The 25,812-nt window shown below is 38.6% G+C and overlaps 1 protein-coding gene across 1 annotated transcript in view; it reads left to right on the top strand.

Annotated features, from left to right (window-relative positions):
* The window catches only part of TOX3 (TOX high mobility group box family member 3), a 123,315-nt gene that overhangs the window by 85,247 nt on the left and 12,256 nt on the right, over window positions 1-25,812 (top strand). The window contains exons 2-4 of the mRNA XM_010855223.1: window positions 4,549-4,614; window positions 8,840-9,091; window positions 24,745-25,014. Of these exons, the coding sequence (XP_010853525.1) occupies window positions 4,570-4,614; window positions 8,840-9,091; window positions 24,745-25,014 (567 nt within the window). The 5' untranslated portion in view covers window positions 4,549-4,569. The remainder of the gene's footprint in view (window positions 1-4,548; window positions 4,615-8,839; window positions 9,092-24,744; window positions 25,015-25,812) is intronic.

The raw sequence follows: 25,812 nt of genomic DNA, 5'->3' as shown, positions 1-25,812 counted from the left end.
TCCCACAGGGTGTTGTGGGGGGAAAATGAAGTGTTCCACAGCCAGTTTTTGTGGGGCTGGGTTTACTAGCTCTCAATTAAAGAAAAATGTCAGTTCCATCCAAATAGGAACCTTGTCATCTTTTTCATCATTTTGTCTCATGTCTTGCACATTGTAAACACATAAATATTTGCTGAAGAGTGAACTGCAGGACGTCTCACAATCTTTAATGTTACAGGGAGCCCTGTGACTCATCCAAGAGAGGGCAGTGATCCACAGCCTTTCCCAAATTCATTGGTTTTTGTAATACTTTTCCTGAAGTGCATTTTACTAGACTTAGTAAATGAGTTACCCTCTGGGAAACTTAAGCTTTGAGTAAGATCATTAAAAAAGAAGTTCTGAAATTGATCACTAAGAGAAATATTCAAGTTTTTGCTGCAATTGGAATGTAATTGATACAGATTATGAGGCAGGAGGGGCTTCCCCGATGGCTCAGTGGTAAAGAATCTGCCTGCCAATGCAGGAGATGCAAGAGACACAAGTTTGATCCCTGGGTTGGGAAGATCCCCTGGAGAAGGAAATGGTAACCCACTCCAGTATTCTTGCCTGGGAATTCTCACGAACAGAGGAGCCTATAGTCCATGGGGTTGCAGAGAGTCAGACACAACTGAGCAGAGGCATGAGGCAGGAGGGATGTCAGACTTTACTGCTTGAATCTGTGTTTGGGGCAAGTTTCCTGACTCCCTAGAAGCCTCAGTGTACTCATCTGTAAAGCAGGGGTAGTAATTTTATTTCTCTGTTTGTTGGGAAAATAAATTACATTTGGCCCCACTCTGGAAAGTTAAATGAAATATTAATTATGTATGTAGAGGACTTCCCTGGGTAAACCTTTATTATCATTATCATCATAAAAAACTAAGGGGTAAAATTGTTCTACTTCGGATGGGTGATTATGATACACTGAAATTAAAATATGATCACCCTCCCTTCCACAAATATCGGAGGGCTTATAATATGCCAGGCATTGTTGTTAGTTCAGGCAGACAGAGGTGAGCACAGTCAAGGCCCCTTCCCTCGTGGACCTAGAGTTTTTGTAATACAATGTGTTTACAGATGTCACTGTCTCTTAGAATGTAAATCTAATTGTACACAATTCAGTTAAAGTTAATTGTTCTGGGGTCATTATATTAGAGATCTGCCCCAAATGATCACTTTTCCCTCTCAGAATCAAATTGGTTCTTACACAAAAGAAGCACAACAAAATCCAGAGGTCATGTTTTAAAAGAAAATAAAATTAAGCTAGCATTACTTGATAAGGTAAAGCCAGTGACCATGGGATCCCGTTCTTTCTTGTCAGGTCCATCAGTGCACGAGGGTAGCCAGATTTAGCAGATAAACACATACAACCTGCAGTTAAATTCGAGTCCCCCATAAATAAATACTTTTTTAGTATAAGTATGCCCCCAATACTGCATGGGACATAATTATACTAAAAGTGGATTTTTTTTTTCATTTTTATTTTATATTGGAGTTTAGTCACGTCCTACTTTTTTGTGACCCTATGGACTGTAGCCCACCAGGCCTCTTTGTCCATAGCATTTCCCAGGCAAGAACTCGAGTGGATTGCTATTTCCTTCTCTGGGGATCTTTCCCACCCAGGGATCGAACTCACAACTCTTGCATTGACAGGTAGATTCTTTACCACTGAGCCACCAGGGAAGCCCAAATTGGAGTATGGCTGACAACAATGTTGTGGTAGTTTCAGGTGAACAGCAGAGACTGAGCCATACATATGCATGGATCCACTCTCTCCCAAGTCCCCCTTCCATCCAGGCTGCCCCGTAACATCGGGCAGAGTTCCCTGTGCTCTACAGTAGGTCTTTGTTGGTTATCCATTTTAAATACAGTGGTATATTTGAAAGGGAAATTTAGCTGGGCATCCTGGTTTGTTTTTTTTTTTTCTTCTTCTTCTTCTGAGTACCCTCCAGTTCCAAACCAGAGGAGATATTTTTACCCCAAACAGAATAGAAACCTTCACTTCCATTTGAAATGATTTATAACTCTTCCCGCCTGATCACCAAGTGTTTCCAAATTAAAAGCCATTCATTAAGGCCTTATATAGATACAAAAGATATGCAAGGAGTGCTTTGTAATGCCAGCTCAGTACTTCAGGTGAGAGCTTTTCAAATTATGTGGACCACTGAAGCCACCTGCTTGAGTAACCATGGTGGGGCCGGCCGGTGGCTCATCAACGCACCACCGTGCCCGAGTTGTTACTGATTTTTCTCATTTCTCCAGGGCAAATACTAATTAATGGATACAATTCACAGCTGATTAGCTGTAGTTTCTTCAGTAATTACATTCGCATACTAACTGTTCAGAAGAGGATTTCTAACCCAGTTCTTATTTCACTCTAAGCTTAATTTGTTTTTTGAATTGTTTAAGCCCTTCGTTTAATAGCCATTTTATTTTTCTTTGTTGTTTTAGGTGCTATTAGATAATAAGTGAGTTTAATCTTAAAAAAAAAAAAAAACTCTCTGATAATGAGCTGTTTGCTTTAAATGGATTTCTAATTCCCCAACAAAACCTACATTTAAATAACAGTAAGGCTGTGATACAGGCTGTTGTCAGTAGGTTGGGAGCCAGGGTTGGTACACGGAATATACATCGTGATCCAAGCTCTCATAAAAACCCTAAAAAGAACATTTGAAATGGAGGCCTGAGATCTTAATTCTAAAATCCTTCATTCAACAGAAATTCCTGTCCCTTCTCTTGCGTGTACTTAACATTGTGGAAAAATGGGCGGGTGGCGGGGGCGGGGCGCGGAGCGTAGAATATATGTGTATGTGCATGTACCCGCTCGTGTGTGTTTTTTTTTTATTTTAAAATTATTTTTGAAACACTTTATTGAGGTATCATAGACATACAAAAAAACCTGTACATATTTAATGTATGCAACTTGATGAGTTCGGAGATAAGTAGACAGCTGTGAACCCATCACCACGTGTTTTCGATATCACATGCCTTCAGAAAAGCTAGATAAAGGGCTTTCTTAAGCGCTAACAAGTACATCTTTCAGAAATCCTCATAAAGATACTTATCCAAATGAATCTGAGGGCTCCTTGTGTGAGGATGTATTTAGGTGTCGGTTTACGGGGTGGGATTTTGCTTCTGTAGACCGTAACAGCGTTCTGGAACCATTAGAGCCTTCTTTATAAATCCTGCTTAGTTCTTGGATCCCTGACATGATAAAGTAGAGCGTGTCAATCCCGCTTCTGTGCACGAATCCTACAGGTTCAGAGTTGGAGGATGAGAGCCCCTCAGAAATAAGTGTTTGGGGGTGTATTGAGAGGAGGATTTGTGGGTTTATTGTGGGTCTTTCATATCTGTATGTCTGTATTTATATTTATTCTCTGTCTTTATCAATCTTTGTATTTGTATCTATCTGTCTACCTTGGGAAAATTGCACCTCTTACTTTAAATAATTACTAGCTGTATTTATAATAGAGAATGGATATACATTTCACCCTTTGGAGACCAAACCTATGTGTTATTTGATGCATGAAAGGGAGGAAATAATACACTTTATAAAAAGAAGGGCGTTCTTTAACCATTTAAAAATCTTGAAAATAATATAGCTCCAGATAATTTTGTTCCCAGAGCCTCTCTGCATTGCCAGACTGATAACAGAAATGTTTAAAGCAACAAAAATGTGTCTTCTTAGACCATCTGAACCTGAAAATGCATTTCTGCCAAAATCCAAGTTTTACGTTTTGATAACAGGTCTCTGGAAGGAAAGAGCTTATGTCTGAAATGCTGATACAGTCTTATTTGTGATGGTCTGAATGGGCTATTGTGTTAGGGAATTAAATAAAAATTGCTGTGTTCATGGGATCCTGCTTATTTTTTAAACCTCTTTGCACTTAATGTTATACTGAGAGATTAAATACCACTATTTTCAACAGCTCCGATGGATATAGATATCGTTTTAAACTCTATTTGAAGGTTTAAAAGATATTCTTTAGTCTTATTATTTATTTATATTCATGCCACACCCTATTCAGGGGAAAATAGAATTTGAGTCCTGGGAACTGAATTCTATTCAGTTTAATTCACATTTTAATCTACCCACAGTTGTGACATTTGTTCTTGAAAAGTAAGCTATGAAGTCCCAACATGCTTTAAAAATGTGTCAAGGTGATTTTCTTGGAAACTCTTTTCCTGCTAACCTCTGACAAATGCCAGTTCGATAAACAACACCCACTAGTGACCAGCTGGCCAAATGTTTATAGTTGTCTCCTTTCGCTGTTAGTCTTGATGAGAAACAACACTATTTTCTAGAATTATCGCGTAAGCTCAACTCGATGCTCTATTTTCTGAGGGAGTCAGCCGATAGAATGTAGCATATAGTGCTCTGAAACCTGTCACACTTCACATTTGGTCTGAGTCAGACCACCCTTTTATCTCATCGCCCCAATGTTCTTTCCAGATCCCATCTGAGCACTAAGTAAATCCCCAGCATTCTTTATGACACTGCACATTAACATAAAACAATGTGTTTTCTTTCAGTTTGGAAATAACAATAACTACATGAATATGGCTGAGGCAAACAACGCTTTCTTTGCAGCCAGCGAGGTAGGTGTCTGTCTTAATGTGTCTGTTCATGTTTTGTGTGTTATTTAGATCATTTAAAAGGCTTGAAGGGAAAAGCCAAGTATTGAATTTATCTCACTCTCGCTCTTACATGGCACAAGGTAACAACTTTGGAGGAGAAATGAGAAAAACCTATTGGAAGAGAAAATAACCTGACAAGTCTTTATCACTCGTCTGTAGGCTGTTACAAGTGTTAGTAATTCACACACACACACACACACACACACACACACACCTCTTGATGAAAAAAATATATAGGTGCAAACAGAAGTAAACATATAAGAAAAGAGAGACTATCCAACCTATACTGGTGTTTAAGCAGATAGGGGTTATTTTGGAAGCTAGGATGGAAGGCATTTCTAATAGAAAATATTTAAGCTTCACACAGCTCTGGGAATAATTTCATTAAGTTGCCATGGTTTGGGAATGATGTGGCAGAATGGTATCATGATTTCTTGGGTCTTCAGTGGGTTGATGTAAAACGAGTGTTTTTTTGTTAGATTCCCACAGTTGAGTACAGTGCTGTGCACATATTGCCTGCTAAGTTGCTTCAGTCGCGTCCAAGTCTTTGCAGACCGCATGGACTGACCTGCCAGGCTTCCCCATCCATGGAATTCTCCAGGCAAGAATACTGGACTGGGTTGCCATTTCCTTCTCCAGGGGATCTTCCCGACCCAGGGATCAAACCTGCGTCTCTTATGTCTCTTGCATTAGCAGGCAGGTTCTTTGCCTCTAGCACCACCTGTGCTCAGTAAATATGCATTGAATGAATGAATGAATGAGCATGCTCCAAGACTCTGTCAGGGCTAGGAAAATAGAGGGATGGAATCAAAAGGCAGCACCATGGTGGGAAACCATGAGATTGTGTGAAGGTTATCAGTGCATGTGGAATGAACATATTTTTGTTGCTGTTTTCACTGCATTCCTTACTCTATGACTTAGGGCTGCTTCCTGGGCTCATTGGTCTGCCCTCCAGAAAAACCTCCATCTCGATTAGATCAAGAAATGTTTTCCTGAAAGTGGTAGACTGTGTGAGATTTAAGGAAACAAAAACAAGCAGAAGTGAAATTGATCCAAATGGAACATTTCCTCTTGCAATGCCCATAATAAAAACTCTTCATTTTCCAAATACATTCAAATATAGGAAACTGAACCAGCTTGACCCCAGAGAATGAAAATCATAATGGCTTCGTAAATGATCTCTGTTACAGGGAGGCAAGTGGTATGGAAGAAATGAACTTGGCAAAATTAGTAGAAAAAGTGGGGAATCAAGAATTAAGGGTATCCGTAGATTAATCATTTTTGCAGTGACTGTCATCTCTCTAACCAAGAAGACTGCTAGATAAGGGAATATTGTTTGGCACTGGCTGCTGTGTTGTTTGTGATAATGAGCACAAACCCCATCTGTAAGGACAACATGATGTTTCATTCTGTAGGATTTTTTTCCCTACATTTGAATCAAACATTGATGAAAGCTCTAGTGCCAGCAGCTGTTCAGAGACAATTTAATTCCAGCTGTGATAATTCACCGTGTCAGACATTGGCTGTTATATGTTGATACAACAGTTCTCCAGATTTGCATTTTTATCAAAAGGAACAAATGTTTTGAACATTTCAGTACAGATGGTATTTAACCATGTACATACTACTTTAACATGTACAAGGTAAACACTGGAAAGTCAATATCTGTAAAAAGTAATTATATAAACTCTAACTGATTAATCTGATATTGGTCATATGGCATAGTTGCAGAAGTCAATGTCTTTTTTTGGTTGCTGCCATACTTGGTTATTTTTATTATCTCAGACAACCAGTGCTTTGATTACTGTTTTCTCTAAGGAATGCTTAACTTTATATTTCATGGATTACCTCTCTTTAAAAGTCATTTAAGGTTTTAGCCTTTTCTTAGTTACATAATATAGTGTTATGGCATTGTTTTATTAGATTATGAAATAGTAATATATTGAATTCTAGGTCAAAATTAATTGCTTTAAAAAATATACTAGAGGGACATATTATATGTCAGATCTCTTTATGCCTTAACAAAAATAAAAATGAAAATCTCCTTAATTTTAACTGCCTAGCAAAAGACATGCTTTATATTCAAGTTTAAAAAATAATCCTATGTGATGATTTCACTGTACATCTTTTCTTGAGCAAAAAATAAAGCCCAAGTTAACCTAAATACGCTACATTAGAGTATGTGCCTAATTTCCCAATCACTTCATTAAAAGCATTAAAAGTAAATTTATTTGGTTTTTTAACATTTTAATGAGTGCAAACTCATTCAGGAAGACTTTAGGTTTGATGCTGTGAAGTCAAAATTGTGCCTGAAACTGATTCCCTTCCCATAGATATCACCCACTAGATAACACTATGGGGACCAGGATGCTCTGAGTTTGAAATTCACACATTTGCTTTATGTTTTCTGTCTATGTCATGATTACCCTGACCATTTTTAAAGTACTTTAAATATTTATTGAAATAATATTTCAAGTGTTAATTACAGTGGTAATGAAAACAGCCAAATGCCACATATCAAGAATGAGTGTTTATCCGTATTGTTAATGTGATATGTTAGATTTCATTAAGCAGTAATGGGGTAGCAAATGAGTCACAAATTACAGTTGCATCTGTTACTAGACCACATTAGTGCCAAAATAACAGCAAATGCAGCCATAGGGTTACATTCATTAGCCAGCCACGCTTGTGGCCAATTCATCCTTTGTGTTTGAGAACTCGGGGTACCGCAGTCGGAAACTGACATCTTTGGGGAGTTGTTCTTGGAATCAATATGTCAGAAAATCTAATATTTCACTCTAGCTTTCAAATGTGCAGTTTCTCTCTCATGTTTTGCATCTACTGAGTCTGCGGAGAAACTCAAGATGTTCAGTTGCCCAGCCACAGACACCCATAGCTTGTGACTTCTTTATTTCTGGTGAGATACAAATAGCAGTTGACAGGCTCTATAGACAAGAAATGGGGTGTGTGTGTGTGTGTGTTTCTCCCCTTGGGTTTGTTTCTATTTTCTTTCAAATGGTTATTAAGTTACATCATCATTGATAGCTTGAAGAAGGATGATTTTCAGCTCTTAATTAGTTTTCTTAACCAATTATAGTAGATTCAAATTATCTTGCACCAATTCAGTCTTCAAAAAATGCTATTAATAATAAATGAACTATAATGTTGACCCTCTGAGCTGGAAATAAAAAGTATCTGAGTAACTGCTTCACCCTACCAAAAAGAATATTCTAGACACTGACCCCTCTTCCCACAAAATCGAAGTTCTATTTTAAGAAAGATAGTTAATGGGGTTCAGCAGGCAGCTCTAATTTGTACCCCAACGTCCTATGTGAAAATACTATCTTTAAGGGTCTAAGTAGCACTGAAAAAAGTATCCATTATTTACTTAGGTCTTGAGAAATAACAGAGAGTACTTGAGTGACGTCCATGGAATTAGTACATTTCTATCAATACATCTCTATGCTCCTTCTATGGCGTTTTAAAACTGAAGACCGGAAGAGAAGTGTTCCGATAAATACAAATTAAAAATCTTCCTGTAAAAGAAAATTCTCCTTTTTGTTTAAATAAAAGCCCTGGATATATATGCTCTGATGATCCTTATATAAAATGCTTTATTACAAAGAGTAACAACTTCCATAGAATCAGGTATTGCGCTTGGCAATATACCAATAAGGAAATTTAAAAAAGCAAACCATACATTTGACATCACTTGTTTTATATGTTGTGGCAGAAAGTAAATATGTGTAATGTTCACTTCTGGATTAATGTTGTGTGTGCGCTCCACAAAATCGTCAGCATTTGATGAAGCATGTGGATAATGTAAGCGTTTGAGCTGTTTCACTAACATATCAATAAAGTGGCAATTTGTTATATAGCCAAATCTAATGTCGCTGGTGCTCCAACTAACAACAAAGACAGATGTTGCTAATTAAGTACGCATTAAAAAACTGTTAATACTGATACTCCATTAAAACCATATGATAATGAGACTTAAATCTTTAATCAGAATGATCAGCAAAACTTTATATATGGAAATCTGTGTTTAAGATGTTTTCATTTGAGAAATAAATATTTGGTCTATCTGTGTAGTGTTTTCCTGTGACATAGTTCTTTTTCCCTCCAAGGAGAAATAAGATCTAGGAACAGAATATGAAGATATCTATATTTTGTTTCCTTTTAGCAGACATTCCATACACCAAGCCTTGGGGATGAGGAGTTTGAAATACCCCCCATCACGCCGCCTCCAGAGTCGGATCCCGCCCTGGGCATGCCTGATGTCCTTCTGCCCTTTCAAGGCCTCAGCGATCCATTGCCTTCCCAGGGAAGTGAATTCACGCCCCAGTTTCCCCCTCAAAGCCTGGATCTTCCTTCCATAACAATCTCAAGAAATCTCTTGGAACAAGATGGCGTGCTTCATAGCAGTGGGTTGCATATGGTAGGCAGCAAATTTACTGCTTGAAAGTATTTTGCTTATCGTTTGAACTTCACAGGGTAAAGATCCGAGAGCCCATGTTCTGAAACATGCTCATGCCTGTCTACTGGTGGACATGTCTACTGGTGGACATGCAGATTGTTCCTCCTGGTGCCATTTAAAGGCAGATAGTGGAGCAGTCTCTGGTGTTGGACAAGATGGCATTGGGTTGGTTGACTTGAAAAAGGAGGACTCCACAAGATCCTCTGGTTTGAATTGATTTTTTAAAGAAGTCTGACTCGTTGGTTTGAAAGCAGCCAATTTTCCCTTGCTTTTGGTTTGACAAAGATATGTCCTTGAGTTGAAAGTTTGCCCAGGAGAGTTTTTAAAAAAGGGAGCCCTTACCAGGGCTCAGGCCTTTTGCATTTGTTGGATTAAAGCGTCATGTTTATGATATATGATTTGCTCCTACCTGAAATGAAATATCAAACTGTGATACAGAGAAAGGGAAAAAGAATAATTGTTTATAACCAGCAGAGGAAAGTATAGAGCGGGTTATTTTGTGAAATATACCTAATTGTGTTATTTATTGTTGTAAACATCAAATAAGGCACTCCAGAGAGCCAAAATTACTAATGCAATAATTTTGGTTCTGTTTTTCTTGGTGTGCAATTATAGTTAGCAATCACCAGAGTAAATCTACTTAAATATTTTAAACTCTTCTGCTGGGGCTGTTTTTTCCCTACCATAGTATATAAGGCATTGGGTGTCTATCTAGGTGAAGTATGAAGCAGACGTTTTAAAACAAGATTAATAGTTTATAGGGCTTTTTTTTTTTCCTTAAACCCTGATAAAATGAAACAGATGTGTTGGTATAACAAAAAACAAATCCTATTGCTTGTTTACATATTTCTCTGCGCATTATGACCATGCCAGTGATGTTTATTGGTTTCATTGTTAATTCCCCAGATAACAGCAGATGATTGCAAAATATGTAGTGGATTAGCAGTGCAAAGATTCAGTGTGTGCTCTGAAATATAAGATTACTTTCCCAAATAGGATTGCAGCAACATAATTTTCTTTGCCTGTGATCTTTTGTGTTTGAGCTGAACATCAGGGTTTTTATTTTTACTTTTTTGTCAGAAAAGAGTGCAAGGAACAGTCGGGAAATGGTCATTAAGTATTCATAAATGTTCCTCGCCATCTCAAATAATTGTTTCCTGTGGACTTTCTTGCATTTCTGTCCCTTTGACACTGGAAGGGAGGGTTCTGTCCTCTGTCTCTCTACAATCAGCCTTGCAATGTTGTGCCTGGAAAATAATAAAAATAAAAAGGGTGTTTAGTTGCCAAGGGAGTTTGCCCAGGGTTCACCATTATTCATAGACGCTCAGCGAGGCTCATTTAAGTTAGGGAAATAGTTAAAAGACCATATAATGCATGCTAAAATGTGTGTTTTATTAAATTGGTAAATATTTATTAATAATATAAGAATCTGCCTTTAAATTAAACATCTGATGAATTACCTTGCCTTAAAGCTATAAAACTGTTATTGCTGCTATAAAAAAGTGTAAAGGAGGCATTTTGACTATGAAATTTCATTTCATGGTCAATTGAATTTACTATATTGGAAAGAACTAAAGATGGAATCATAAAATAATTATGATATTCACATACACTTAAAGAACAATGCTTTCACGGAGTGACGTTGGGAGAGAGGACTCAATTTTTAATGCTTCTTTTGTAATGTATTGCTAATCACTCACGCAGTTGAATTATTTCATTGATTTTGAAAAGTAGAAGTCCTTTAGCTAAGTGCAAACGGTTGTCATGGTGTTTACGTGGACCTCATCACATTTATTGGTGCCTTTCTGAAGTTTTGCTGAACCTGAATGATATTTATTTTGGCTGGAAACAAACTAATCTTGTTGAAAATTCGAGTAGAATTTCACCTTGAAGAAATGTCATGGGATTTTAAATCACAAATGTTGGAAAAAATAAAATGTACCAGGACAGAATTACGATGAATACAACATGTCGTTGGCTTTGTTCTATGTACTACCTGACATGTTCACCTATAAACTGGAATTCAGAATCGCCAGAGGCATGGTTAAAAATAGGTTATGTCAAGGTTCTTCTATATTTCCCTCCGGGCACCGAGGTGGCTGGCGACATCGTAATGCTCCACGGCAGCTCCTCGGAGATTTCCCTCAGGAAGGTCACCAGAAAAATAAGAAATAATACTTTATACATCATGCATTCAGGTTCCCAGTGTGCACTGGCTGTTTCGTACCTTATGCGACTAAGAAGTTTTATTATCCTAATGAGTATGGCTGTCGCTTAAGAATTGCTATGGTAAATTAGGACTATCATGTAGGCAGAAAAGCCAGCTTGTTTGTGTAGTATTGAACCAGCTTTTCTTCAGAGCCTCGTTGGTTTTCCTTTAGAGAGTGACAGTTTGTTACATTACTGATTAACTGCATTTTGTTGGCAACATGTTTATCTTCTTTAAATTTCTGCCATTATATTTAAAAAAACAGAAAGCAGGAACAAAAAAGAAAAGAGGGGGGGATTAAAAAGAGTCTAATGATTAGCATTCCCATTTCAAAGTATGCAAATAATGCCCTGGTATTCAAAAGCAAATTGTTGAAAAAATTGAAATCTTATGCATTTGTGACTTCAAAGAACAACCTTGATTTGCTTGTTGTGGATATGTGTATTTTCAAACAGGATGTGGTTGGCAAGTCAAAATCAACAGTCGTAGTTTGGTTAAAAATTCTTTTTACCTCTAAGCATTATTGTCAGTTCAGATGATCATCTGGAAATTATTTTAATCTACCAAAGATGGCAATCCTAAAAATCTACAACATGCGCTCCAAAGGGTTTCTTTTTTTTTTTTTTTTAACACCTCTCTATAATCTGCCCAGCCTGCTGAGTAGCATTGACATCAGTAGTACATCAATTTCAGAAAGTGGATTATTTTTACTAGACAGCTATTGTGACATATTGGGTCAGTCATAAATGAAAGATATTCATGCAAGCATGCAATACTTGTAATGAAGTCTCACTCTGACCTTCTGTATGATTGATTCTGTAATTTAGTTTTCTCAGGCAGTGCCTGAAATGAAATGAAATCATGTTGAACAAGTTTTGAATACCCACAGTGCACCAGGAGAAGAAAAATCTGCAGCCCTAGAGGCTTGAGAGAGAGCAGCTGAACGATTTATCTCTATGCTATTATAGCCTTTGCCAGCATTCAACATTTCTTTTTTTTTTTTTTTTTTCTTATTTGGCTTAAGTACTTAATTCTGCAGGTAGCTGTAAATGGGAAAATAAAATGCTGTTCAGATTTAAAATGACAGGACAGGAGTATGTGCAGGGGACTGATAAAATATCTTGAATAGAACTGACCTTTCATGTAGCTGAAAGTTACTGGGGGATTCATCCTCATAATTACCATATAGATTATTTTTATTTCTTTCCTGCAATGAAACATTTCAGAGAGCAGTAGTGCTGATTGAATGAAAATTGAACTTGTTAACATTCTTTTCAGCTTAGCCTGTTGTACATAACAGAAGGTTAGCTTTGATGAATTTCAAAATTCTCTTTGATATCCAAGAAACAGACAGTAAAATAATTGTCTCTAGTCTGATATTTTAGATGCCCCCCCAAAGAGAATTTATAAAACACACTGATAATTCACATACTTTTTCTTTGTACATTATATTTCATGTTTGAAGGACCAACGTTTTCTGTTTGATATTTGCTTTGGACCTAATTGTGACAGCATATATTTATAGAAAATACTCCTGGTGCTCTGGTAATATCAAACATAGTATTAGAAAATTGAAAATGATGGAAGTAAGGGAGGTAAATTTGAGTATGGTAGTCTCTGTACCTGTTAAAGAAAGAGAATAAGAGAGGAAAAAAAAAAAGTCCTATAGAAGATATGCACACAGAGAAGAAAAAGTAGCAGCTTTTAAAATATTCGTAAAGCTCTTAAGACATAATCCAGGCAGACATCATTTTTGATCAGAAAAATCGAAGTGTATCAAAATAATTCTAAAATTACCAGGCTTATTTTAGAAAATTTTATTTTTCATATCGTCATTTAGTATGGGTCTAATTCTGGATTATTTTTATTTTCACAAAATAACTTTCATGCCATTTTTGTACTTTCCAAAATCTTAAAAGAGAAATAGCCCACTTTCAATTAATACATTGTTTTAGCAATGTTGCTTAATGTGTTACAGATAAAACAGTTATTTCATGGGTCATTAATGTGTTTAATGCGTGGAACGTTCTATTAAAACAAGCCCTTAGTATTGTTATGGACATGTTCATTGCTATTGTCAATAGAAGTGGCAGAGCTAAATTCCGCTGGACGATCACCATTTAGCCATTGGAGGGGGCCAACAATTTCTCATACAAATTGAACGATCACGTCAATAATGTTTATTTTTGGTCAAGTATAGTTGAAACATTTTCTTATGGTAAGTTAACAGTAGAAAAGGCATGTCTTACATAAGCAAAATGACTCACTTTGAATGCAGTGCGACCCATCTCTTAAAAGTCCAACTTATAAAATTGAAACCATATTAACTCTAGCACACATTTACTGAGCACCTACTAAGTGCTATATATTCTTAATCATTAGAGACTGATCACTTATAAATTGAGTTTTTGGTTAGCAGTGTCTCTTCCATGTAATACCAAAAATGCAGAGTCTGATGACTGCTTCATAGAGGCATGTTGTTCGGAGTCAACTTTAATTTAGCTGTTACTACACCTTGACAATTGTCTGCTCAAAATACCAAGGCCACAGACATTTTACAAGCTGCCTTTCTTGGTAGAGCAAATAGCCTTTTACCATGCATAGCTCTACGTACCTCCTGAGCCTGAACATCGGAGTGTTCTCTTTAAGACTGAGTTACCTTTAGGATCATGTTTTTGTTTTTAAAAGGATCATGTATTGAAGGAGGGGAATGTTCCAAATTTCTGCTAAACCCAATTAGCTGTTGTGAAGGGCAACCTGTGATGACTTGGCTGGTTTATCACATTCAAAGAAACATGTTATTAAAAAGTTAGCCTATGATTTATTTCCCTGTGTCTCATTTGAACATATAATCTACAGTTATAAGCTTTTATAGCATTGGCAGTACTTCCCTGTGGGTTAGGGACAGTAGACAGACCATTTTACACATTTTTATTTATGTATTTATTTTAGTTTTGGTCGCACTGAGTCCTTGTTGCGGCTCATGGGCTTTCTCTAGTTTCGCAGAGAGCAGGGTCTGCTCTCTATTTGAGGTGTGCAGGCTTCTCATTGCAGTGGCTTCACTTGTCCTGGAGTGTGGGCTCTAGGGTGTGTGGGCTTCAGTAGTTATGGTGCACAGGATTAGTTATCCCACAGCATGTGGGGTCTTAGTTCCTGGACCAGGGATTGAACCTGTGTGCCTTCATGGAGTGTGGATTCTTAACCACTGAACCACCAGTGTGTGTGCGCGTGCTCAGTCGTGTCCGACTGTGACCCCATGGACTGGAGCCCACCAGGCTCCTCTGTCCATGAGATTTCCCAGGCAAGAATACTGGAATGGGTTGCCATTTCCTCCTCCAGGGGATCTTCCTGATCCAGGGATCGAACTCACGACTTCTCCATCTCCTGCATTGGCAGGCGGCTTCTTTACCACTGCACCATCTGAGAGGCTCCCTGGACCACCGGGAAGGCTCTCAAACAACTTTTGGAGGGATGAGAGTTACTCCTGTACTGTTGCCTCACTTTCTTCTGTTCACAGCCCTTGTTGCCCTTAGAAGACAGCCTTCTTTGCTTGTTTAAGGCCTGTCCTCACCTCCTTGCCTGACTCTTTTGCTACTAGTTCATCCTGAGACCTAGAAGCGTCTGCGCTGAAACACACGAGGCTCTCAATAAATATTTTGTTGAATACATGAATGAATGAAAGGATCATGAGAGAATATTTATTGGTTATTAAGAGTGTACGTTGAATACTAAATAAAAATGGAGGGGAAGGGGATTTAAAACATCAACAGCTGTAAAAATAGAATTAATCTTTAAAATTTTAATTTAGGATCAAATAAAATCAATATAGAGCTGACTGCTTGGTAAAACAAAGGGAGTTAGAGGGTGTATGAGAAAATACCATTGTTTTATCATAAACTCTTAAAATTTTTATTTTGCTGAGAAGCTATTAATTATCTTTGGGGAAGACTGTTTTTCACAAAACTTTCAAGTGTAGGTATGTTTGATTATAACCCTGAGAGTAGTTATTAAGTAAAAATTATCTATTTCAGTGTAGATATTTTGATGAATATAAAGTTTATGGTATGTAGGTCTGTAATTATCATTGGTATGCATCTGGCACAACTTTGTTTGAGGTTCTATTTGGGTTAGGAATACATTAGTTATGCCTAAGTATCAATTAATTGCTTATCTGCAAATAAAATTTTAACATTGCTCTAGAATATAAATAATTGAGCTTAAAATTATTGGATTTCCTATTTGTAGTTCTCTGATATTTATAAATACAAAGCAATTTTTATTACTGATAATTGTTTAATTGGTCCATTTCTTAAGAAATATTGATTAAAATAACACATTGTGAAAATTTATTTAGTCACACTCGCTAATATGTTTGGGCTGTTTGCTTCTTAATTAGATGTTCTTTATTATGAAATCGTAAGGTTGAATTGTTACAGAGAATATTGTTTGTAAATGCAGATGGTAGATGCTTTAAATACATTTGCATCTTAGATTTTTAAAATTCCTTTTGATAAAATCCTTTGGCGTACTTTCAAAGATGGAAGTAAGCACCAATGTACTGAGTAATGGTTGATAGAATAATGTGTGGTACTTAAAATTATAAAATCTATTTGAATATCTTTTACTTTGTAAAAGAAACAAGAAAGCAATACAGGAGGATCTGTGATTATGTATCACCAAGCATGTATCACAGAGATAAATGTCAGGCATGGGAAGGAAAGAGAAATGTACTCAGAGAGGACTTCGTGGAAGGACTGGTCCTTGTCCTGAAAGTAGGAGTGGAAACAATGTGCATGTGTAAAGGAAGTAGAATTTTCTTGGCTATGGTAGTAAGAACAAACTGTTTCCATTCCCCTCCCCATCCCCTCAAACCCCAGGTATCTTCTAGGAAGTATGGACATGGTAATATGAGATCGTGATTTACACAGTAGGGACATTTTTCAACTTTTCATCCTCTTTCAGTCTTGATTAAATCAAGGAGGCAGTCTCAGTTTGAGGCTAATTAGTCTTTCACATCTCTCTTTCATCCTTTTTCAAAAGGAGAAAGCAGAACTTTGGCCCCAAATCTTAGGTAGATCCCCATATTTAGATGGACTGTGTTGTTATTTGCTTTACTTAGTATTTACCTGGCATTGCAACGATCGTGGTGATTCCAGTTTCTAATTTATGCTAGCGAGCTAAAGTTTCCTTTTTAATATAAAATTATTCAGATTTTTAGCCATTTGCTCCAATGATTAATGTTCATTAATAGAATGGATTTCAGGCAATTGAAGAAAACAAGGAACCGCTACCCAAAACATCCATTCCTTGGTTTCCTTTTTAAAAAACAAACGACAAAGAGGCTCTTTCATCAGGTGGAAAGAGGAGCGAGTCTCAGCTAAGCACTCTGCCCATGAAGACATAGACAAACCATCAAGGCATCATTGCCCAAAGACTTTGTCAAATGGTATTTATAGGCAAGTAGAAGGCAGTGTGCTTCCTGTTCGAAGTCTGTGACCTGCCCATTCTGAATAATCTTCTCTGGTTGCAAATGCTTGAGTACTCTTCAAATCATGCTACCATATCCCACTCCTGGGCATATACCCGGAGAAAATGAAAATTCAAAAAGATACATGCACCCCATATTCCTTGCACCATTATTTACAGTAGCCAGGACATGGAAGCATGTCCATCAACAGAGGAATGGCTGAAGAAGATGTTATACATGTATACAATGAGATACTACTCAGCCATAAAAAGGAACAAAATTGTGCCATTTGTAGAGATGTGGATGGACCTAGAAACTGTCATACAGAGTGAAGTCAGAAAGAGAAAGACAAATATATTAACACATATGTGTGGAATCTAGAACAATAGTATAGATGAGCTTATTTGCAAAGCAGAAATAGAGACACAGACATGGAGAACAAATGTATGGATACCAAGGAGGGGAGGGAGTGTGTGGGATGGATTGGGATTGATATATATACACTATTATATACAAAATAGATAACTAATGAGAATCAAAAAACATAAAATAAAGGAGCCTGGGCTTTTAGGAGCTATCATATATATTTTATTGATTTACAGTTTAATTTTTATTAGAAAATTAAAATTTATGGCTTCCCTGATAGCTCAGTTGGTAAAGAATCCACCTGTAATTCAGGAGACCCTGGTTCAATTCCTGGGCTGGGAAGATCCACTGGAGAAGGGATAGGCTACCCATTCCAATATTCTTGGGCTTCCCTTGTGGCTCCTCTGGTAAAGAATCTGCCTGCAATGTGGGAGACATGGGTTTGATCCCTGGGTTGGGAACATCCCCTGGAGAAGGGAAAGTCTACCCACTCCAGTATTTTGACCTAGAGAATTCCATGGACTGTATAGTCCATGGGGTAGCAAAGAATTGGACACAAGTGGGAGTCTTTCACTTCACTTTTTATTAGAAAGTAAATTAAAAATTGCTTCATTCTACAAAAAATAAAAAAGTTCATACCAATTAAAAAAATAAGTTGAGGTGTTAGGCTCTTTATACTATTTATAATTAAATCCAAGTTGTCCACAATTGATGGGTTGCCCATCAAGTACAATCAGTTAATATTTATTGGGATGAATGATGTCATTAAATAGGTACAAGCTTTTAAACTTTCAATGGCTCCTTTCTCCATTGTGAATAAAACCCAGAATGGACTATAGACCCATTACTTATGGCCATTACTTGTTCTCCAGCTTCACAGCAAGCCTTGCTTCTCCTGGGCAGTAACACGGACCTCTTCTTATCCATCATGTGCTTCCTTAGGGCTTCCTAAGTGTCACTGGTGGTAAAGAACCTGCCTGCCAATGCAGGAGATTCAAGAGACACGGGTTTGATCCCTGAGTCGGGAAGATCCCCTGGAGTAGGGCATGGAAACCCACTCCAGCATTCTTGCCTGGAGAATCCTTTGGACAGAGGAGCCTGGTGGGCTGCAGTCCATAGGGTCACAAAGAGTCAGATGCGACTTAGCGAGCACACACACACATGTGCTCCCTTATGCCACGGGACTTTGACATGTTCTTCTTCTCTGCATACAATGCTTTTCCCTCTTTTCTAGCTCTGTTAGCTTCCATTCATCCTTTACAACTCAACCCAGTGGGTCACCTCTGCAGGGGAGCATCCCCCAGTTTTCCCACCTCACCTCATTTGGCCCATCCCCATCCTTCCCAAACCCACTGCACTTCGCTGTTCGCCTTGCCTAACCTGCTCCCGCCTTTCCTGGCCTCCTCATTTCTCAAGCATGACAAGCCTTCTCCCATCTCAGACTTTGCACATGCTCTTCCCTCTGGCTGGAACATACTTTCTCCCCATTTCCTGATGGACTTCTTCTTACTCTTCAGGTATCAGCTCAAAAGTCACCTTCGAGAGGCCTTTCCTACTAACTGAATCAAATATAGCTACCCTCTCCTGAATAAATTTTTTTTTTTTGCATAGCCTTTTTATTTTTCCAAAGCCTTTTTATTTTTCCACAATATTTATCACAGTTTGAATCTTTTTTATGCACATATGTTCTGTTTTTACAGACAGAACCTAATTTTGGACACCCAGTTGTCTTCCCCCACAAGAAGATGATTTCTGTTATATTTCTCTAATAAAATCATTTTCAAATGGGGCATTGCAGATTTTGTCCATCAGGGAATTTTGCTGTGTCTGGAGACAGTTGAATGTCACAGCTTGGTGGGGAGGGGAGGTTACTGGCACCCAGTGGATAGAGACCAGAGATGCTATTAAGTATTTACAATGCTCAAGATGCATTGCAAGCAAAGGATTTGATGCATCTGCCCGACAAAGAATTATCCAGTCCAAAATGTCAATACTGCTGAGGTTGACAAACTCTTATCTAATATTATCAGTTAGAAGACAAAGTGAGATAAGAAGAAAGAAGGAGTTGCTTTCCAATGATGAACAATTTAGGAAACGATACAAGTGAACTCTCCATATAAAACATAATTGTATGAAGAGTCAAAAAGGCTACCGGCATTCAGTCCTTCTTGTTGGATGTGATAATAGAATCTCTTATAACCCAGTAGTTGCTTTGTCTTTCAGTGATCATTGGTAAATCTTTCAATGCTTAATGTTAATAAGCAAGATTAATGATTTACAAAAACACATTAAATTTCTTAGGGCTATATCCATGGTTATACATTTCCATCTCATGTCATTGGTGGTGGTGGTGGTGGTGGTGGGTTAGTTGCTAATTCACGTCTGACTCTTTTGCGACCTCATGGACTGTAGCCCACCAGACTCCTCTGTCCATTGGACTTCCCAGGGAAAAATACTGGAGTGAGTTGCCGTTTCTTTCTCCAGGGGATCTTCCCAACCCAGGAATCGAACCCGCATCTCCTGCACTGCAGGCAGATTCTTTACTGACTGAACCATCAGGGAAGCCCTGTAGTATCATTACTACTAGGAAAAGTGGTGAGCTGTTTTGGAGGAATATAGATGAATTATTCTTGCCTACACTTTTTTATAGTATTAATAAATTCATTAGTCCATTCTAAATTCTGTCTAAATAGAGTCATGTTTAAAAGAATCACATGGTAATTTTCTAGTTTTGAAAGATATGAGCATTGGTATACTGGCGTCGCTGGCCTGCCACATCGTATGTGCTCAATAAATACTTTTCAACTGAGCTGACATCTTTTTCTTCTTAAGTGGAAATCCTAAGATCACAGGAGGTTTTTTTTTAAGGTTACTTTTTGAAATAGAAAATGATTGGAGCTGTTAAGGATCACCAGGTTCCCCAAGGAGGTTGTTAATAATTGGTGACCCTAAAGGAACTTGATTCTCTAAAGAGATACTTTCACCATTAATCTTCTTATACTATAATCCTCACACATAGGAAGTTATTATCAGATAACAATGGACCATGGTAGATGCTAGCACATTTGGTTGCATTGATTATGTGGTTCACAGGTTACCTGACAATATTTTAGAGGTCCTTGGTGTATGGTCCTGTGGGAGATAAGAAAGGTGGGCCAGCATTTTTTGGATTTGAAGACCACGTGGATGGCTCTAAGTTTTGGCAAGATTGTGGCCCCACCACCACCAGTATGCTTCAGGAGTGGTTTTCACACTGTCCCCAATTCAGAAACCACCCCCCGTTTTTTCTTTTAGTGAAATGAGTCTCAATTTATATGAAACAAATAAAAATGGAGCTGCTTTTGTTAAAGGAGGGTGGTGATGGCACAGAGTTCAGAGCCCTTTCATCTCCCACTCTGTCAGTACACGCTGCCAGCAGTGGTGGCACCATGGCGCCTTTGCTGTGTCCTTGTTCAGTTGCTAAGTCAAGTCTGACTCTTTTGCCACCCCATGGACTGTAGCCCGCCAGGCTCCTCTGTCCATGGGACTTAGAGAACAGTTTCTCCATCAACCAGTCACCCCAGCTACCTCTGTGGCTTAGGGGATCCTTCTTATCCAAGCATAGGTACAATAGTATCTAACTCAGGAAGTTATTTAGAGGACTGGATTGGAAAGTGCACACTAAGCTTAGCACAGGTCCCAGATCCGAAGAAACACACAGTCGATGTTCCTTGTTCATGAACCTTGGCTGTTTGTCAACAGGAACTCTTAGGCAACTAGGTCCATCATAAATGCATAAATTGCAGGTGGAGTTCAGGAAGAGTGGACAAAGCCAAAAATCTAACCCCATGGCCTTCTGTGTGACCATGAGATTCCTCTGAAATACTGTACATCTGGGATGTACCTGTCAAGTATCTATACCTGCTGATGTTCATGGGCATGGGAGTAAAGAAAGCAAAGTGGCTTCTTGGTTAATGAGAAGGCTGTGTAAATTATATCCTCATATTTTGTGGCCATGCCAGTTAACTGATTATTTACCATTGGAATTAAAATACTCTGGAGTTGCCTGCAGATATTTTAAAATAGTTAGATTTAAAGAAGTCTGAAAGGATCTTTGAAAAGCCTCTGAAAGATACATTTGGAGACTAAAGTTAAGAAAAAGATAGCATAATTCCCAGTTGTGGCGGGCTGAAAAACATCAGTAAGCAATGGTAGAACTTTAAAGGAACATGGAAGAGTGGACAGTCTCCTCAGATTTTTGAAGAGAAATAGCTAAATGTGTGAAGAGTGCCAATAAAAGGAAATTAAGACACACTGATAACGTGAAATCCACTTTTGTGATGCCAGACTGTAGAAGGACTCCTACAAGGAGAATGCAGTATTTTCAGAGTGTCTTGTTAGTGAGACAAAAAGAGTTGGGGTTGCTCTGAAATGTGGAGCTCCTTTTTCCAGGATTCCATAGGAATTTGATAACTCAAAAATTATTAATGGAAAATATGTATCTTTTCTATTAAACTCTGACAATTAGCCACAGACTCCTTGAGTGTTTTTATCTCTTGGTTTTAGATTTTCCTAACTATAGTGTTTGAGTTTCTGTTTGTTTGTTTCGTGTTTTTGTGAATGGGACAAGTTAAGATGCTCCCCTCCTTACACCTCCAATCCAGTATGATGTAACTACTGTTTACACTTTTAAAAAATATTTATTTATTTGGTTGCCTCCAGGCTTAGTTACAGTGTATGGGATCTTCCTTTGCTGCAGACAGGCTTCTCTCTAGTTATGATGCAACTATGTGGAATCTTAGTTCCCGGACCAGGGATCAAACCTGCATCCCCTGCATTGGAAGGTGGATTCTTATCTACTGGATCACCGCAGAAGTCCCTAAACTTAAAAAACAAACAAACAAACAAAAAAGAGGGGCTATACTCCATAACTGTTTTGCAACCTGGTTTTTCACTTGCTGCTGCTGCTGCTGCTAAGTCGCTTCAGTCATGTCTGACTCTGTGTGACCCTATAGGCGGTAGCCCACCAGTCTCCCCCATCCCTAGGATTCTCCAGGCAAGAACACTGGAGTGGGTTGCCATTTCCTTCTCCAATGCATGAAAGTGAAAAATGAAAGTGAAGTTGCTGAGTCTTGTCCGACTCTTAGCAACCCCATGGACTGCGGCCTACCAGGCTCCTCCATCCATGGGATCTTCCAGGCAAGAGTACTGGAGTGGGGTGCCATCACCTTCTCCGTTTCACTTGCTAGATCTTGCATATCATTCTAGATTAGTGGCTCTCTAGTACTGGAAGCAAGTTTGCCCTCCATGGGGCAATATCTGGAGACATTTTTGATTGTCATGACTGGTGAAGGAAAGGAGGCTGCTATTGGCATCTCCACGTTTGATTCCTGGGTCGGGAAGATCCCCTGGAGAAGGGAATGGCAACCAACTCCAGTATTCTTGCCTGGAGAATTCCATGGACAGAGGAGCCTGGTGGGCTACAGTTCAAGTGGTCACAAAGAGTTGGATACGACTGAGCAACTAACACACACACACAGGGAGAGACCAGGGTTACTGTTAACAACCTACAATGCAAAGGACAGCCACCACAGCAAAGAATTATCTGGTCCAGAATGTCATTAGAGCCAAAATGAAGACACTCTTCTGTAGGTCAATACACATAAATCTAATTCATTATTTTAAAAAGCTTCATAATACTTTGTAGCATGATCGATCATAATTTATTCAACTAGTTTCCTATTGATAGCTCTTGGCTTCTGAATTAGTGGCATTATAATATTTATAATTCATTTGTTTCTTTAAAGAGCAAAATAAGCTTTATGAGAAATATTGAAAAGAAGAATTCATAGGGTTATGTATAAAATTAGATTCTGGGTCACTGTGAGTCAAGAGAATTTGGTTTCAAGAAAATCGCAGGCTCATTCTAAATGACAAGACTTAAATGAAGTCATTTGAAAAGCATGTCTTCATTTTTGTATTCTTTGGAATGAGAAGAAGAAGCAAATCTAAATCCTTTTCTATGCCTCCCCAAAACAGAGAAGGCTACTTTTGAAGTGTCGGCAGTAATTTTCAGGGGAGCTAATTCTGATGGTCTCTACCTCCTCCTGATACATATTTTAAACAATTCATTAATACATTAAATCAGAATGGGTTAAGCAAAAGAAAACAAAGCAGGTTTAAGATGAAAAAAAGTGATATCCAATCCTAAAGACATGGAATGGCTTCCAGATGCCATTGACAGTATAATTCTGAATTGGAATGATCCTCTGGTTAACCACAGAGGGTTTTACAGAGAGGGTGCCCTGAAGCAAACAGATGCTTGCTCCGCGTTTCCCTAGCCCATCCTTGCTACATGGCGTATGCAGGCCTGGGAGGATAAAATAGAGAACAGCTTCTCCCCATATTGCAGAGCTGGAGAAAGGATAATTGAACCAGCTCTGTGTGGAAGAAGGATGGCCAGTGAGTTGGTGAGCCTGAAAGGCTTAGACCTCGGCGTCACCCCTTTCCTTGACATCAGTTTCCTCAGTAAGGAGCAAGAGGTAAAGATTTCTCTTCCCTTTGCTAATAGTCCTTTATTTTCACGTAGTTAAGTCATCCAGCAATAGGTCTAGGCTTCCCTGGTGGCCCAGTGGTAAAGCAATCTGCCTCCTGATGCAGGAGATCCCTGGGCAGGAAGATCCCTTGAAGGAGGAAATGGCAACCCAGTCCAGTATTCTTGCCTGAAAAATTCCATGGACAGAGGAGCCTGGTGGGCTAGTCCGTGAGATTGCCAAGAGTCAGACGTGACAGCATGCACGCACACTCACACAAGACAGTTCTACAGTGTAACAGTTGAGGCTGGATAATTTGGGCTTTGTGCTTTTGACCTTTCAACTTTCTAGCATGATTCCTTCTAGTTAATAAATTAATAGAGACCATTATCCTGCAATAAATCAGATCTAACAAAATTGGAACAAGTCAAACCTATCTAAGGAGCTGCTGAAGTTATGTTCATTGATCTTTTTAATTGAGGTATTACTTGACATATTAGTTTCAGGTGTACAACATAATGATTGGATATTTGTGTATATTCCAGAATTATCACCACAGTAATTATAGTTAACATTTGTCATCATACAGTTATCAAAAAAAAAATGGTTTTTCTTTTTCTTGTGATGAAGACTTTATGATCTACTCTCTTAGCAACTTTCAAATATGTCATAGAGTATTATTACCTACAGCCAACCAGGCTGTGTATTCCATCCCTATGATGTATTTAGGGCTTCTCTGGTGGCTCAGCGGTAAAGAATCTGCCTACAGTGCAGGAGACTCATGTAGGAGATGCAAAGTTTGATCCCTGGGTCAAGAAGATCCCCTGGAGCAGGAAGTGGTAACACACTCTAGTATTCTTGCCTGGGAAACCCCATGGCCAGAGGAGCCGCACAGGTTGCAAAGAGTCAGGTATGACTTAACAACTGAACAACAGGGCAGTGCAATGATGTATTTATTTTGTAACTGAAAGTTGGTACCTTTTGACCCCCTTCTCCAACTCCTGCAAGCTCACTGATGTTTGGGAAAACTAAGAGTTTCCCATTTCTGTTGTCCCTTTAGGATCAGAGCCACACACAAGTTTCACAATACCGCCAGGATCCCTCTGTGATCATGAGGTCCATCGTCCACATGACGGACGCTGCTCGCTCTGGGATCATGCCGCCTGCCCAGCTCACCACCATCAACCAGTCTCAGCTCAGCGCCCAGCTGGGGTTGAATTTGGGAGGGGCCAGTGTGCCCCACACGTCTCCTTCACCTCCTGCGAGCAAATCGGCGACTCCCTCCCCTTCCAGCTCCATCAACGAGGAGGACGCTGATGAAACCAACAGAGTAAGTTAACTGCCTTTAGTATACAGGGATTGCGCCCATGTTCTTGTGTTTAAGCTTCATTCACAATATTACCTTCCTTTTCTTCAAGGATGTGGAGTAGCACTTAAATTTATGACAGCTTAATTTTTTCTTAACTCTTTTATATCTGTTTATTTCTGTGGAAAGTATATTCAACTGAAACTTGGGAGATCTGACTTCTCCTACTAGTTGTAAGGCCTTGAGCAAATCACTTAATAGGCTGAATTCTACTTAAATCGGCAAAGGAGAAGGCTTGCGCTAGACTTATCAGAAATTCTGAACAGCTCTGGTCCTAAATTAACGTCCCAGTGGGCACGTTTCATCTGGTTAGCTGGTTGAACTGCTGCCCGTTGGACAGTCTTGCACTTCAGAGGTGTTTACCACATGGTATGTTCCAGTGGTTTGCACGTTTGCTTTTGTGGAGGAAATGATACCTGATTCAAATATACACAATTTGAAACAAAAACTTAGTTGCCAGTTTGACTTTTTTGCATGCCTAGAAAAGACATCGTTTCATTAAAGTTACTTATTCTAGTTACACAATTCCTCATTCCTCATTTATTAATTATGTGTGGTACACCTGCTCTGTGCTTGGCATTTTACTTGGTTCTGGTGATACAAAGACTTAAGAGAGAACTGCTGCCCCTGGGACTTCCCACTGGGAACAAGTAAGAGTGTTTAAAACTAGCTCCAGATGTGATTAATGGCATAACCGATGTATCTGGTGTGCTGAGTTTGTCATCGATTCTGCTTTGGAGAGTGATTTGAGGAAGACTTTAT

This window comes from Bison bison, unplaced genomic scaffold (genome assembly GCF_000754665.1).
Source record: "Bison bison bison isolate TAMUID 2011002044 unplaced genomic scaffold, Bison_UMD1.0 scf7180017853731, whole genome shotgun sequence".
In the NCBI taxonomy this organism is placed as follows: domain Eukaryota; kingdom Metazoa; phylum Chordata; class Mammalia; order Artiodactyla; family Bovidae; genus Bison; species Bison bison.
This window is presented reverse-complemented; position numbering and strand designations above follow the sequence as displayed.